The sequence below is a fragment of the Curcuma longa genome, chromosome 9 (assembly GCF_044706935.1).
Source record: "Curcuma longa cultivar G26 ecotype Majalengka, Jawa Barat chromosome 9, ITB_CL_G26_1.1, whole genome shotgun sequence".
Taxonomy (NCBI): domain Eukaryota; kingdom Viridiplantae; phylum Streptophyta; class Magnoliopsida; order Zingiberales; family Zingiberaceae; genus Curcuma; species Curcuma longa.
Genome location: NC_133869.1, coordinates 2,318,663 through 2,334,646, shown reverse-complemented (window position 1 = coordinate 2,334,646; position 15,984 = coordinate 2,318,663). Strand labels below are relative to the sequence as shown.

At 35.3% G+C, this 15,984-nt stretch overlaps 3 protein-coding genes across 3 annotated transcripts; 2 read left to right on the top strand and 1 right to left on the bottom strand.

Moving 5' to 3' along the window:
- The first annotated feature begins 3,161 nt into the window (after nt 1-3,161).
- LOC141834631 (vacuolar cation/proton exchanger 3-like) lies at nt 3,162-6,851 on the top strand. Its single transcript, XM_074721960.1, has 13 exons — nt 3,162-3,212; nt 3,987-4,040; nt 4,134-4,388; nt 4,486-4,553; nt 4,635-4,663; nt 4,806-5,002; nt 5,088-5,300; nt 5,495-5,635; nt 5,794-5,910; nt 5,997-6,050; nt 6,202-6,318; nt 6,604-6,703; nt 6,780-6,851. The coding sequence occupies exons 1-13, from the start codon at nt 3,162-3,164 to the stop codon at nt 6,794-6,796; spliced, it is 1,413 nt and encodes a 470-aa protein (XP_074578061.1). The 3' UTR covers nt 6,797-6,851.
- A 1,551-nt stretch (nt 6,852-8,402) lies between these two features.
- LOC141835075 (uncharacterized) lies at nt 8,403-10,296 on the top strand. Its single transcript, XM_074722501.1, has 3 exons — nt 8,403-8,862; nt 9,760-9,773; nt 9,842-10,296. Exons 1-3 carry the CDS (start codon nt 8,403-8,405, stop codon nt 10,016-10,018), a joined length of 651 nt encoding a protein of 216 aa, XP_074578602.1. The 3' UTR covers nt 10,019-10,296.
- Nucleotides 10,297-10,684: 388 nt separating this feature from the next.
- Nucleotides 10,685-12,270, bottom strand: LOC141834315 (regulatory-associated protein of TOR 1-like). The gene is made up of 4 exons (XM_074721690.1): nt 12,215-12,270; nt 11,558-11,659; nt 11,410-11,463; nt 10,685-11,186 (listed from the first exon to the last, which is right to left on the bottom strand). Exons 2-4 carry the CDS (start codon nt 11,567-11,569, stop codon nt 10,848-10,850), a joined length of 405 nt encoding a protein of 134 aa, XP_074577791.1. The 5' UTR covers nt 11,570-11,659; nt 12,215-12,270; the 3' UTR covers nt 10,685-10,847.
- Nucleotides 12,271-15,984: the final 3,714 nt, after the last annotated feature.

Sequence of the window (15,984 nt, the reverse complement as noted above, 5' to 3'; positions counted from 1 at the left end):
TCCATGCCCGAGCATGTAACAAATCTGAATGCAGCGTGCCGCGGTGCAGGTATCAACACTTCTTTTATTGTTACCACATTCAAAGATTCTCTTTGCTATTACTTCCTAGATTAACTAGTGTTATTTTTTTTTCTAAACTTTTCCAGAGATCTGAGGGAGCACTTGAGAAGACTGCAGCAACAGTCTGAATCGAGACGAAGGGCTGCTGTCATGGAGATGATGAGACAGCGAGCTGCAGAAGTTGCCCGAAACTCCAGTTAACTGTAAATAACCATTTCCACTTAGGAAGAGCAGCAACAAAACCTCTCTCTCTTGCACCACCAACCCATGATGGGTTCAAAGAAGCAGCCGATAGCATGGTGATGGGCTCAAAGAAGCAGCCGATAGGATGGTGTCGTATCATCAACTAAGTTATTCAACCTAAACCCATCTGGAAGGGAAGCACTATGATTCATAATTGCATTCCTTGGGTTGTAGGTGTAAGATGGGGTCTCTGATTCATCCATTCTTATTCATTCTTCTTCCTTTTGTTTTATGTCTTTTAGTCTCAGTGGGGGTTAGGGAGGAGGCAGGGTGAACAGCCCTATCATTTTTGTGCTCATATCTCCTGTAGTTCTTGTCTCAATTGAATATGAGAAAAAGGAAAAAAAAGGAAAATGCCATTTTTCCACTGAAAAATTCTTTCAACCTGTTTATAATAGTTGCTTGGTGCTTGTAAATTTTCTTTGGCTTTGCTTTCTGCATATTGGCTAGGAGTTGGATAGAAGTTCATTGGTTGGATTGTCGATAGCCTCTATGGTTCCATGGTTAACTGCCCTATATTTAAGGCAGGTTTTGCGCATCCAATTATGTTTAATAATGGGATTTGATTAAGTTTGAGTTTGTTTAAACTTGTGAGATCTTCTGGTCGCATTTGTGTATTTGTTACGTTAAGTTGGGTATCTGTTGTAAATTTTGTGGCTTGACTTTCTGCATACTTGCTTGTAGTTGGATACTCTGCAAGTGGCTTCTACACTAGGTACTCAATATCTACTGGTACATTGATATCTTTGAGACCGGTTTAGATATCGAACAACATCAAATATCCATGTTTGAGTTTGCTTGAAATTGTTTATATCATGGGTATTCTATCTATTTAACTCGGTTTAGGGTGCCTTATGTTTAAAAATAGGGTTCAGATTTGTGCAAAATTACAGTTCTTATGGGTATTTGTAAGTTGACCTACTCGTTTATTGTTCTAAGTGAATTTTTAAATGAGTTCATGTAGCTTTAGTAATGCTTTGTCGTGATGACTTATTGTTATAGTGAACAAATAGATAACATTTGCACGAGTTCATAAAAACTCTCGTCTAGTGAAGAAGCACTAGTACCTAATTGCTTGCGTATTACCATCAAAAACTTTTACACATGCCTCATTTGTGAATTTATCTGATTTTAAAATTTTAGGATGTAATATTTTATAAAACTGCGAATCTAAAATATGCATTTGGTTTTTTGGAAAACTAATAATATATTTATTGAATAAAAAATTGCGTACTTGTTTTATCAATTTTTTTAATATAATAAATGAGAATTCCAATTCAAAGTTTTCATTTGATTTGGTAAACCAAATTTTAAATAATTAAATTTAGATAATAACAAATTGAAATTCATAAGTATATTTTAATTTAGTCTAATTAATTGTAAAGTAAATTTTTAAATAAATATAAATTATAATGCTGACTGTTTTGAAAATAAAATAAAAAGAAAATTTGCTAGACAGAAATGTGAAAGATGGATAATAAATTTAAAAAAATCATCTTCAGACTAATATTTGTAATTAAATGTGAATGCTTGACCACTCTTAATTTTTTTTTAAATAAAAAAATAATACGAGCAAATTAGCAGAGTAGTAGAGTGTTTTTCCTTATGGAAAGTTTAAAAAAATATTTTTAGAATGAGGATGCAAAATTTTAAAAATATAAGAAGTTTATTGAAACGAAGCAAATTAAAATGAAATTTCTTAGATTATAACTATCATTCTCAAAGAAGTGACAACCATGAGGACACAACCAAGAAATTTATTAATCATCAAACTTCTTAGGAAATTAAAAGGTTAATAATATATATACCAGAAAATTATCTTTACAAGTAAATGAAGGAATTCAATTTAAAATGAATTTTAATGTTAATCAGTTGAAAATTTAAATTATGGTATAGCTATATTGTTGAATCATGCTTTTTAAATTAATTTGTTGAATGCCTTTTGCAAGCTCAGCATCTTATATGAAGAATACAATTCTTCAATGAAGTTTCCAATAATAATCAATTATTACAACTGAGATATCACAATCTTCAAATGAATATAATATTTTTTTATCTCAATTTATTTTAAAAATACAATTGTTAATGCACTAATAATAGTCATAATTAATAGTCAAATATAACTAGCCGGAAAAGATATTCAGCTATTTAAAAATATTTCTAAAACTTTATTTTTAGGTTCATAAATATCTTAAAATATAAAAATAAAAAACAATATACATTTTTATACACAAATAATAGTAGGGGTAATTAATTAAGATTAAACAAAGAAATCAAGATAAAAAAATTAAGTGCGGATTGAATTTTTTATTGATCTCATAATATAAAATTCTTCATTTTTAAATTGAAAATGATTTCATTCAATTTAGACATATTTTATTGCATTAATTAAGAAGAAACTTACCATTCTTTCATACAGCGAACTACCAAAAAAATAAGAAAATATAAAAAATAGGAAAATATTGTCGGTCATAAATTAAAACACATGCAAGATCAAATTTTGATGTCCGTAGGCCTTATTTTTTTTCCATCGCAATGCTCAGGCCATTGTTGGTATGCACGAAAAAAGCGTAACACAATGTGGTCTCTATGGCTGTCGGCCATCCATCTAAAATATGAGCATATGACTTCCTAAAGAAAGCAATTGCATTGAATCTTCTCTTTCTCCTTCTCCTTCTCCTCTTCATTTTCTTGTTCTCATTCCTAAGCCTTCCAAGATGATGATCGACTAATAAATATTTGCTTCAATTTGTTTCAAGTGCTTCTTCTTCTTTTTAATTTGATGGTTGTTTTTCGATCGCTTGGATGCTCGGGTTATCACAAATTGAGTAGAGGGGCATTTTCTATCTGCTAGAGAAATGACTGGAAGTAAGATGCCATTCAACTCTAATCCTCCATCATCTCCGGAGGTATTTTCTTTTTGTTCATCTTTTGTTTCCCCTTCACTAAGCAAAAACATATATACTTTTGATATGCGGAGAAAAATTGGTGATATACTGTCTTTGCAATTTCGATATTCTTAGAATAAAATCTTGATTTTCTAAATTGATTATGCAATTCACCTTTCATTTCATATTCACTCTGTGATGATGTACGAGTGAATTCATCAAGACCATTTGTGAAAAGTTAATTAAGACTAATATTGAATCACGATCAAATTGGTTCATTGAAATTCTTTCAAAGATTTCTTGTTTTATAAATTTGAATCCGATGCTTTTTTTTTTGAAATAATATATGAAATCATTGCTTAATTCTATCTGTATTTTTTTTATTTAGGATTTGAGGATATTCATCACTATTTTAACAAGTTGTATATTTGATTAGCAAAGCTGTAAATGAACTATTAGTCAGGATATTTCAAAATTTTTATAGTATTTTATATGAAAGATAATAGTTTGTACTCATTGTGCATTCGTTAGGATCCATAATATTTGAATTTATTAGAAGAAAAATTATACATTGAATACTATTTCATCATAAAGAAAGCATATTTGACTCTCTAACTTTGTGTTTCAGGATCAAGATCAAATATATTATGAGATTTTTTTGAGTATAAAATATATTCTGCTCTCTAAATTTAAAGTGCTTGATCTAATGATTATCATGTCTCTTAGAGTCTTATCATTTTTTTGAGAAACTTAGAGTTGCTAACTCTATATTTCTTGATCAATCTTTCTCTGCAGATGCACCAAATCGAAAAAAATACTCAGCTTGCTATAGTTCCTACCTCCTTTGAAGTGAGTTCTCCTGAATATTATGCGTTTTTTATAGAGAAAAATACTTCTTGTTGTTGCTTACACCTTTTTTTTTTGTGTGTGTTGGCCATAAAGATGGTTCCTCCTGATGGTAGATCAGAACATGATTTTGAGGATGAAAGCCTTGCCGGTCCTATGCACGTGTCGATAAAGTCTATCGGTCTGAATGGAATTCAGCATGATCCTATTTCTGCTATCGAACGAACAGATAGTATCAAGAAAACTAACTTCTGGAGGAGCTTGAAAATAATATTATTCACAGCCAAGATAAACATATTGATGCCTTTTGGACCTCTAGCAGTCTTGATCAGCTATACGACCGATGATAAAGTTAGTCAATTCATCTACAAAGCTTTGTTTTAGCCAATATTTTCACCAGGAGCAATTTCTGATTTTTCATGTGGTTCTGTTGTTGGGCATTATGTAGGGTTGGGTGTTCCTTTTCAGCTTATTGGGCATTATTCCCTTGGCGGAGCGTTTAGGTTTCACAACCGAGTAAGAAAACTTAGTGTTTGATTCTCAATTCTACATTTTCAAGTCTATATCTGATACAGTTGGTTTTGTTCTTCATTGCAGGCAGTTAGTGTTTTTCACAGGAGCAACAGGTGAACAATTTTATCTTTATTTCATTGAGATGGTTCTTTATCTTTAAGTAAATAACAGAAAGAGATAAATTTAATGCAAAATCAAGAATGAATTGTTTTAAAGGCTGAATGTCTAATTTGATACTTTGAACTCCAAATGTAGTGGGGGGCCTCTTGAATGCTACTTTTGGAAATGCAACTGAGTTGATAATATCAGTCCATGCACTACAAAGTGGGCTGATACGAGTCGTGCAACAATCACTATTAGGATCTATTTTATCGAACATGCTGCTTGTTCTCGGTTGTGCCTTCTTCAGTGGAGGGATTGTTTTCATGAACAAGGATCAAGTTTTCGATAAGGCACATTGTTATGAAACTATTAGCCTTAATGTTTTTTTTTTAATTCCAGTGAAGATGAAAGTTCATGTTGTCTTGCTTATGGCAGGCAAATGCTATAGTGAACTCTGGGTTGCTTCTAATGGCAGTAATGGGTTTATTGTTCCCTGCTGTTCTTCATTATACACATACCGAAGTACATTACGGCAAGTCAGAAATTGCACTTTCGAGATTTAGCAGCTGCATAATGCTTGTGGCTTATGCTTGTTACATAGCTTTCCAGTTAAAAAGCAGTAGTGATTCCTACTATCCCATAAACGAGGTTAGTTTACTTGTAGACTTGTAAATGCATTCCAATCATTGTTGCTAGTGAAATCTCCCCAAAGGATAAGTTATCGGTTTGGAATTATATGTGAACAAGAGAATTTAGGCTTCTTATCATGTTCAGATAGGAATATTTCATAAAACTAGATTTGAAAATGATGAACAATGTTCTTTGATTCATGTTTTCTGAAGGAAGGATGTGAAAATGGGGGGATCATAGAAGATGAAGAAGATGAAGCTCCTGAGATGTCAAAATGGGAAGCCATCATATGGCTTGCAATTTTGACAATTTGGATCTCAGTGCTATCTGACTACTTGGTGGATGCAATTGAGGTATCTATCCATCCTTTAATACCCTTTTTGTTTTCCTCCAAGGGCTTTAGAGTGCGAGTTAGTTTTGCTTGGTGTTCTAAAATCCTGGAAGATCGTTTAATCATCGAAGTTCATTTAGTCGTATGTTGCATCCACCATAAATGGATTTCACTTCACAGGGTGCTTCAATTGCATGGAACATTCCTATTTCTTTCATCAGTGTCATTTTGCTCCCTATTGTTGGCAATGCTGCTGAGCATGCAAGTGCTATCATGTTTGCCATGAAAGACAAGCTTGTATGATGACTCTTCTCTCTTCCTTCAAAGTCTAGTTTTTCCTAGTTAAATTAAATCACTATATTCATGTAATATTTCATTTTCAGGACATTTCTCTTGGAGTTGCTATTGGGTCCTCTACTCAGATTTCCATGTTTGGGGTAAGCCAAATTCACACTTACTTGCATATGTTCTTTGCTCATAGTACTATATATTCTTTCCGTTCATCAATCGATACATGAAACAATAGTACTTTTTATGAATTGATCATCCATTTTAATGTTTCGATTAGATGCTTCATTTGCTATGCAGATTCCTTTCTGTGTGGTGGTAGGATGGATCATGGGACAACCCATGGACTTGAATTTTCAACTTTTTGAGACAGCAACTTTGTTTATAACTGTATTGGTTGTTGCCTTCATGCTTCAGGTATCAAGACACCACTTCTACTAATAAGTTTTTGGATGATTCTAATTCTAATTCTAATGGTTCTTTTCTTTCTCATGAATTAGTTCAACTACCTCAGAGATGTCATGAGATAAATAGATAGATGATTAATTTCTGAAACTCAACTATTAATTTGCACAGATGCTTAAACCCAAACTTCTTAATAATTTGTTAAGATTATTATTTTGTTTACGAGGATGTTGCTTATTTTTGAAAGTGATTTGTATATACATCCTAAGCTTAAGCTTAATTATGCTTCTACTGCAGGAGGGAACTTCTAACTATTTCAAAGGTTTAATGTTGATTCTTTGCTATCTGATTGTATCTGCCAGCTTTTTTGTACATGTTGATCCTTCTCCTGCTAATGGTGAGTTTCTATCAATATATTTTCATAATTATATATGTTTTGCCATTTTAATTTTTCTGAAAAACTAATTATGCAGAAGGTAAAGAGCCATGAGGTGGAAGGCAGCAGAGTCTTTCACAAGTGCAAGATGAAAATGAATGATTTCAAGTCATTAAAGTTTGATAACAAAATTGTGAGTTAGCACACAAAGCAGAGTGGTAGAGGGGCTCTTTTTGGGGGTTGATAGGAGGGTTGAGGGAGGGTTTTTAGGTTCATTTTATTTATTACATGTAAATGGATAAATTGAAGGAAAAAAACCCCCTCAGATGAGAGTTTATGCTGTAATTCTCTTGTAATTTGTAATTGACTAATTGATTCTGTCTGTATCTTTGTCTAATTTTTTTTTTTGCTGGTTTGAATCAATATGAAAAATCATTCATGTTGGCCAAAAGCAATTGGATCATGTCAATTTTTTTTTGGAAAATATAGAAAGATTGTGTGCAGCCTCAACTTTATCCATGAGGGATGAATATGCAAATTATTATTATTTTTGTATACTTTTGAACAAGTAATGTAGTTCAGCAATATGTGTTTGTTCCTAGAAAACTAAGAGCAGATGGTAATAGCACCCAAGGGCTCCTGTATGAATGCCTCTATGTGTTATTCTCTTCTTTTTACAAAAGATGGAATCCGTCACATCAGCGGCCCTACATGATCGGCTTCACGACTATATGTAAAGAGGTAAATCGAGCCAAAACTTCTGCTCCTTCACTGATTTTGACCTGGTCAAAATTCTGAAATCATTTTGGTCGATCAAATTCAGCCCATAGATTGACTGTTAACTGGAGGCCCACGTAAGGATTCATGACCCCATAATTTCCAGCCCAAATTCAGCGGATTTCAGATCCATACACTCCTATAATCTTAGTCTCATGTAAACCCTAAATCCATACACTCCTATAATCTTCTGTGGAAATTTGGAATTTTTTTCTTTCTCAAATTTTTAACTGGTTTTCTTTTATGTTCCTCCTCGTTGCATGGTTTTCTAGCTATAGTTTCCTTCCTCTCCATCTCCATAGTATGGTGTGATGTTTGCTGATTACTATATGGGTAATATAACACAGTCAAACTACGTTGCGATACATTATCAAATACAATTAGTTTCAGCCCAAGGTCCATGCTATTTTTATTTTATTTATTATTGCTATTTTTTTTATCTTATTTAATCATACAACTCGATTAACGTGTGTGTCTCATTGAGAGGACAGCGGAGGGCATCTAAGTCTGATATTTTTTATATACATTAATTATTAAAATAAAAATATGTATGTTAATAACATTGACTTTCTTTCTAATCTACTTTTATAAATTATTATTATTATTTATTTTATTTTACAAATTCTTCTTCCATGCCATCACGATTGCAGAATCTTTTTTGTAATTAAGTCTGCATTGTTTATACGATTAAGTGCCGTAAGTGTTTTTGCATCCATGTCATCACGATTGCTGTAGAATCTTTTTCTAATTAAGTCTGTGTTAATTGTTTATATATATATATATATATATATATATATATATATATATATATATATATATATACGGATTTGATCGGCTGGGCGACATCTCATGGGCTTCTGCTGGGCGACATCCGACGTGGACGCCACGTCAGCGGCGCCTCGCGTGCGCGTGGCCAGCGGGAGGAAAAAAACCCCGCATCGCGATGTCTTCTCCGCAGAACCCTAACCCGCGATCTCCTCCTTCCTCTTCGCCGCCGCTACCCCAACCCTCCCCTCCGCCGCTGGCTCTCCTCCTTTCTCTTCGCCGCCGCAGCCCTAACCCTCCGCCTCCGCCTCCGCCTCCGCCTCCTTTCTCTTCGCCGCCGCAGCCCCCTCCGCCTCCTTTCTCTGCGCCGCCCTCTTCGCCGCCGCAAACCTCCCTCCTCCGTCTTTCTCTTCGCCGCCGCACACAGCAAGCCCTAACCACCGATTCGTCCTCCCCTGCTCTCTTCTCCCCTGCTCCCCTGCACTGCTCTCTGCTCACCGCGACCTCTTCTCCCCTCGCGATCGGCCGGCGCCCTCTCCCTCTCTCTCCTCCTCGACCCCCCAGCTGGCGCCTCCTCCGGCCTCTCGTTCTGCGATACCGTCGTCCGCACTCGCGCCACCAAGGGCCAGCTCATCAAGGTAAAGAACCCTCTTTTACGAACTCCACCGCCTACCTGATTCAGGGCGGCGCCAAATTACATCTTTCACTCAATCTCTGTTTTTGACTGTTGTACATTTTTGTATTTACTATGATTCTCAAACAAGGATAAGTTGGAAAATTTTAGCTAGTATTTTTCTCTTCTGTAGTTGCTGTGCTGGCACCTACTTTGATTCTTCCTATTGTTCTTTTAGCAAGAATATATTTGAAAATAGTTAGCTTGAAATATGAAATGGTTCAATATTGTTAAAAAAATAGAATTAATTGTCTGCGAAACCAGTTGTAAATTCAATGGCTCTGTTGGGATCAGCCTGGATCAGCAAAATTCTGGATTGTCTTGTTGATTGTTTGTTGATCTTCTAAATGCTAATTGATCCACAAGTGACCAAAGTTTATAGATACTAAAATTTTAGTTGTTCTGAAGTGGATTAGCTACTTGGCATCCTTAATTTGATTTGGTTCAATGTCCAACCTAAAACATGTTTTTAGCTTTTGGAAATACTCTTCCAATTTGCATGGATATTTTACATTATGCACAAAGGTGAGTGTCCAATCAGGTTCGTGATGCACCAAATTATCCAATCAGGTGAGTGTCTAGAAATCTACTACTCTAATAAATTACCTTGGGTTTATTGTGCTTTATACTAGAATCTAGTTAATTGAATGCCAGTAATGACCATGGTCTAGGGATTATTGCTATGAAGTAAATTATAAGAACTGGGAAATTTTTCTATGAAGAACACAAAAGGATCTGGATGTTTTTGACTGAGATATATATGTAGAACTAACTGATTTGGTCCTCCGTCTGAAAATTTTCTTGCTATTGTTTGTTTTCAGTTTTTAGTAATTCTATTCTGATTTGTCTTTTTTTTTTGCAGGAAACTTGCAAATGGTATGTTATTTGTTTTTAAGTTCTAAAATTTTATTTTTATAAGATTATGAATGTTAATTTTTATGTAGGGAAAAACATATGTGGTTTTTGTTGGACGCGAACCAGGTATCTATGACACATGGATAGAAGCATCTAATCAAGTGACTGGTTTTAAAGGTGCTATACATCAATCTTTTAAAAATAGAGAAGAGACTGAAAAAGCTTATTATAAACATTTGAATAAAGCATCTACACCAGTCCTTTAACATCAAGGGGAAAAGAAATTTCAAGGGCAACTTGTAATTCAAATTCAAGGAGAAGTCTTTCGAAGGCTGAACAAATAGCTAAGTTGAAAGATGCGTTAGAAGACATAAAGCAACAATTAGAATCTCTGCAAATGAGTAGTGATGATTAGATGTGTTATTTCAAGTTGTTAGGGAGTGTTATCTTGTAAATGTTGATTATATCTAAATTGTTGTAAGTGTGGTTTATCTAAGTTATTTGTAAATGGTGTGTTGAACTTGAAATTATATTTGAATTAATGGATCATGATGTGATAAAATGACATCATTATTGTAACATGTTACACTTCCTCGTGTTTTCTTCTTAATGCGTTAATTTTGAGAAGTGTTGATTTGGAATTACTTATTCGCACTATGTACTTAGCACAAAATTGAGCAACATCTATGTACTTGACTTCATTCAATTCGATTGCTGAAAAAGATCTTCCAATGCGCCGACCTCAAGGTTCCTTGACATTAAATACAAAGGTTTAAATGGGGAAATTGAATTTAACTTTACTGGACTATTCTTTGGTGTGCTGTTTGACAAACTATAAAAGGTTTGTGATGATCTACAAGGAGCATCTCTCTAGTTCCAGACATGGATGAATCACATCTTCAAAAAAGAACTACAAAACTTTCATGTCCAAGGGCAAAAAATCAAAATTTTATTAACCAAACTCATACATGATTTACAAGAGCTACATGAGTTAAACTCATACATCAAGAGTCAGTAGAAACAACTTTCACATGCAAAGCAGGGTTGTGCAGCCAGATGTCACGATCTGGAGGTTTGAACGTTGCCAAAAGCAAGTCATCTTGTTTGGTAAGTGTCATCTGCATATATAGATACACAGGCATCGGCTGCACCAATAGCAAGGAGTACTCTGTACGGGTGGAAAGTGAGACAGCTAACAGAATCTATTCTCTGAGCCATGAAAGTAGGGTAATATCTGATGATGCTTAGCTGCTCTCCTTTTAGACTGAAAACCTTCACAATTTGCTTAGCAGAACCACTTGCAATAATTGGAGCATGCCGATGAATTGCCACGGCAGCAAAGGAGCCCCTATGTGCATCAATGGTAAGATATGGTTCAGATTGGTTTCTAACATCCAGGAACTGTATATCCCCATCTAGCGATGCACTGACAATCTGCATTTGAATAAATGAAATTAAGCAAAAGAAATAAAACAGCTGATATCCACCAAATATTATCTAAAAATATTGTAGGTCAAAAATGTATCAAGTCCAGGCTAAAAATGTAGAAGTCATTCAATCACCATGAAAAATAGCACAAGTATTGCCCTTGACAATAATAGATGATAGATCTATAGCAAAAAGTTCAAACAGTAGATCCATTCAACAATTATGGTACCTTAAACATTCCCTCGAGTTTATTTGTAAATTGGCTGCCACACTCGGTTTTCAGCTGAAAAGACAAGAAATTGCATCTTAGAGAAATTGCATAAATATAAATCTTCATATGAATTCATGCAACAATCTTTAGGAATACTTTTAATTACTTTTGTGATCATTGACTTCTCAGCATCAATTGATGCACTCTTTCCCAACAATAATCTTTTTGCAAGATCTTTCTTGTAAAATGCCTCAAATACATCTTTCCCCTGAATCAACACATGAAAAAAACAATACTACTGAGCTTGTTCAAATATTTGCGAATAGAACATATCACTAACATGAACCAAGTATGCAAAACTTACTTGTATAAACCTGAATCAACACATGAAAAAAACAATACTACTGAGCTTTTCTAATCTTGGACCTAGAAGCAACACACATTCTGTATGATACAAAAGACCTCCACATCACTTTAACATGGCCTTTCTTAAACTCTAGAATGCAAAGCAAACATGCTCTATTTAGCTACTCAAATTTGTCAAAACTTGATAATACTCACTGAATATTTCATGGACAAGAATACAAGAAACTGGCATCAAATATGTGTAATGGTACAAAAAATTGGTTGAAATTGTATTGCTGCACAGTTCTAAACGAAGTGTTGCTTCAGAAAACCACAATACTTTGCTGAGAAAAAAAGGAGCATAGATTATCTGTATTAGTAAATAGACTTAAAGCAAGTTACATGCAAACATTAAAAACTATGATAAATGATTGCATATTATGACACCTTTACAAAGCAATAATCTGATTTGCATTACCTGACCAACAACACCCAATTTATCTTAACTCTTTTGGATTCTGCTGCCACAGCACCACAAGTCATCCAGAAACAATCCTTATTTTGACATTTATCTACAAAGAATAGGAGTTAGGTTATCCTCTTCCGTATGTAACACTCTTGCCAAAATATCAAACTTTAGAAACTAATCTCAGTGATTATAAATAATCAAGGTACCTTGTTGGGCTTCAAGTTCTATGACGTGTAACTTTGAAGTAATTTGTCCAGCATTACTAGTCTTTGAGGCAAATGAAATAAATAATCAAGCTAACCAGAATGTATCCCTTAGTCCAGAGGGAGTGCAGCAGGTTGGCGGCGGTGAGCAGAAGGCGCACAGCAGGTTGGCAGGTTGGCGGCGGTGAGCAGAAGGCGCCCAGCAGGTTGGCGGCGGTGAGCAGAAGGCGACCAGCAGTTTGGCGGCGCAGAGCTGCGGCGCGGAGCGCACCCAGCGAGCACGAGCGAGGGGAGAAGAAAGGTCTTGAGGGGAGAAACATGGAGGAGGGAGCAGGGACTGCTTTTCCTGGCCACGAGAGGTCGCGAGGGGAGAAAGAAAGGGACGTTTGCGGCGGCGAGCGGCGGCGAGCGGCGACGACCAGGGTTGCGAGCGGGCTGAGAGCGAGGGTTAGGGTTTTTCTGCGGACGAGGGAGGTTTTCGGCGGTGAAGAGGAAGGCGAAGAGAAAGGAGGCGGAGGGTTAGGGTTTTTCTGCGGAGAAGAGATCGCGGGGAGCGGCGGCGAAGAGAAAGGAGGCGGAGGCGGAGGGGAGGGTTAGGGCTGCGGCGGCGAAGAGAAAGGAGGAGAGGCAGCGGCGGAGGGGAGGGTTGGGGCAGCGGCGGCGAAGAGGAAGGAGGAGATCGCGGGTTAGGGTTCTGCGGAGAAGACATCGCGATGCGGGGTTTTTTTTCCTCCCGCTGGCCACGCGCACGCGAGGCGCCGCCGACGTGGCGTGCACGTCGGATGTCGCCCAGCAGAAGCCCACGAGATGTCGCCCAGCCGATCAAATCCGTATATATATAGCTATGAACATTTACTTACCTAAGTAACCACAATTGTTGAGGCAAGCTTTAACTCAAAGAACAAAATCCACACAAGAAGAAAACTTGAAACATGCTTAACTATTCAAAAATATTTTACAAAAATACAAAAATTAAACAACTATAGTCATGAACCATAAGTATCTTGTTGAAGACATCAAAACTAAAATGTGGGTGCTAGAAAGTGTGCTAGGATTTCTTCTTTATGAGCTAATAAATTCATATTGGACAAATTTTCAGAGTTGCTATGCACAATAAGAGTTGTCAACTCAACTGTGGGACATGGATATTCCATAGTTGCTTGTTGGAGACATGCTAGTCAGCACTACAAAAATCTCAATTAGATAGAGTAGATGATTTTGGATAACCTCAAGCTTCTTACAAGTTAGTCTATAATTCAAATTCAAAAATTTTCAATTAATAAAAAATTACTCAACTAAGTCTCAAAACCTACATTAGTATATTGAGCATTCCTAGATATTTTGCTTCATTAACTTACAAGTCCTTATTAGGCACATTTTACTAAGCTATTATGCACAAATAAGAAGAGTTGGCAATTCAACTGTAGGGCATGGATATTTGGACAGCACGTAGGACACTTCTTGAATGCGTAGCAGTAGGTCAAAGCTCTATAAACATTTGATTTTGATATGGTGATCCTGGAGAACCTCATGCTTCTTAAAATTTTTAAAATAATTTGATAGATTTATTTTTTACATTGAGATTATGAGACTAAAATAAGGATATAGATTCTAGGCATCATATTAAAAAAATAATTGATAATATATTAATGAATAGATTAAGATATGAATTGGTTATTTGTTATTGTTAGTGCATTGTGTACACTCATGGACTAATAACCAAAGAAACAAGGTTCATACAAAGACCACCGTGTAAATAAACATATGTAAGATAGTATATGTCAAATACCTTATTGATTATGAATATATACACCAAGCTGCAGAGATAGTAAGAAGAATAATTTCCTCATTTATAACATGGTATCATAGTCATTCACCACAATTCCACTTTCTCATTTTAAATCCTATGCATTTGTGAATCAAATAATATGTTTTTGTGTCTTCTTTATCATTAAATCGACTCCTAGAAATGTTTTAAAGTACTTTTTGAACCCAAGCAAGAATAGTAGCAGGATATGATCAATGAAATGGATGTTCTTGTATCTAGCCAATTTCTCTTCCTCCAAAGAATCCACCATGTAATGCAAATGGGTCTTGTCAAGTAAATGTTCACCAAATGACACTATTAATCCCTTAAAGTTCGCTAAGGAGTTAATGCTACTCATATTTTCCTTAGTGGCCAACATCGTATATGTACATTGGATGAAAACATTTTAACCATTGGCAGACTAGCTAGTACTAAATTGTATGTGTTGTCGAGTAAAATGGAACTACTTTAACAAGTGACATTATCATGGAATGTTAATCATCTCACATTAGCCTTATCCAATTACCAACCAAATAAGCTTCTTGATAATAAAGTTAGAAAGTAGCCATTAGGTCAGCAAATTATGCTTTGATGATTGATTTTGTAAATTTGTATTAAAAAAGAATATTAAGTGTTCTCATCTTTCTTGACTGATACATAAGGAGAGCAAACAAAGTTATTATAACAATTAGTCCTACAAACACATAACCAACAAGAAATAAATACAAAGACAAAAAGATGATAAGTATGTTGGATCAAACTCGATGCTAGAGGGGATGAATAGTGTTACAAATTTTATTAGTTTTTATGGGCAAAAAATAACTCTAAACAATATATATAGAGTAATGTAGCAGAAAAAGAATAATCAATTAAAGTAGATATGTGACTAACATGAGAATAATATTTTCTAATTTAAGCATGCAAGATTTCTATTGCACAAATTGTTAGGATGTACAACATAAACAACTTGATTCTTGTTACGATTAATTCCTTCCTAAAAAGATTCTACAGGTGAAAAAAATCTTAAAAAGAATCTAAAAATAAGACATAATAAATCAAGAATGTATGACAAGTAAATAAATGATAATGTTATGTTTATGTTATTGTATATAAAGAATGAAACACGATGTTACAGTGCTTAGCATCCGAAGAGCACTGAATGTGAGCACAGGCACGTCGAGAATGAGATTATTGAAAGTTCTATTTCGTGGCTCCTTTTATAGATCTTCTTCGAAAGCGAACGTTTATCTAGCCCCAATCGACTAGACCAGCCTCGATTGGTTGGGAGTCGCATGGCCGCAATATTTATCAAGTAATAAATATTATTCACGATCCCAATTGACTAAGATCTCCTGGTCGCTTAGAGCTAGGTCAACTTTCTTCTTTGACCTGACATTCTCGTATTGTAGGATTCCATTTATATCGGTCGCTTGGAAGCATCTACGGTCACCTGGATACTGCAGTAGCCTGCCCCTCGCTCCAATTGTGATGGAGTCAAACCAAGTGAATAAGTTGCCCAACAAGCTAATACGGATCATACTCAATCCACTCTAGATGTTGTTGATGATCCATTATACATCAATGGAGGCCCAATTACAATAGCTAAGGCTAAGAAAATGAAGGAAGCACATAATGTGCTAATTGAAGATGTGACAATCAAAGAAGGTTTGACCAAGAGAAAGTCATATGACTTAATCAACTTAATTCAAGCCTTGGATGGGCTTAAATAGCCACTTAAGTCTCATGTTTATGTAGTAGGGATATGTAGG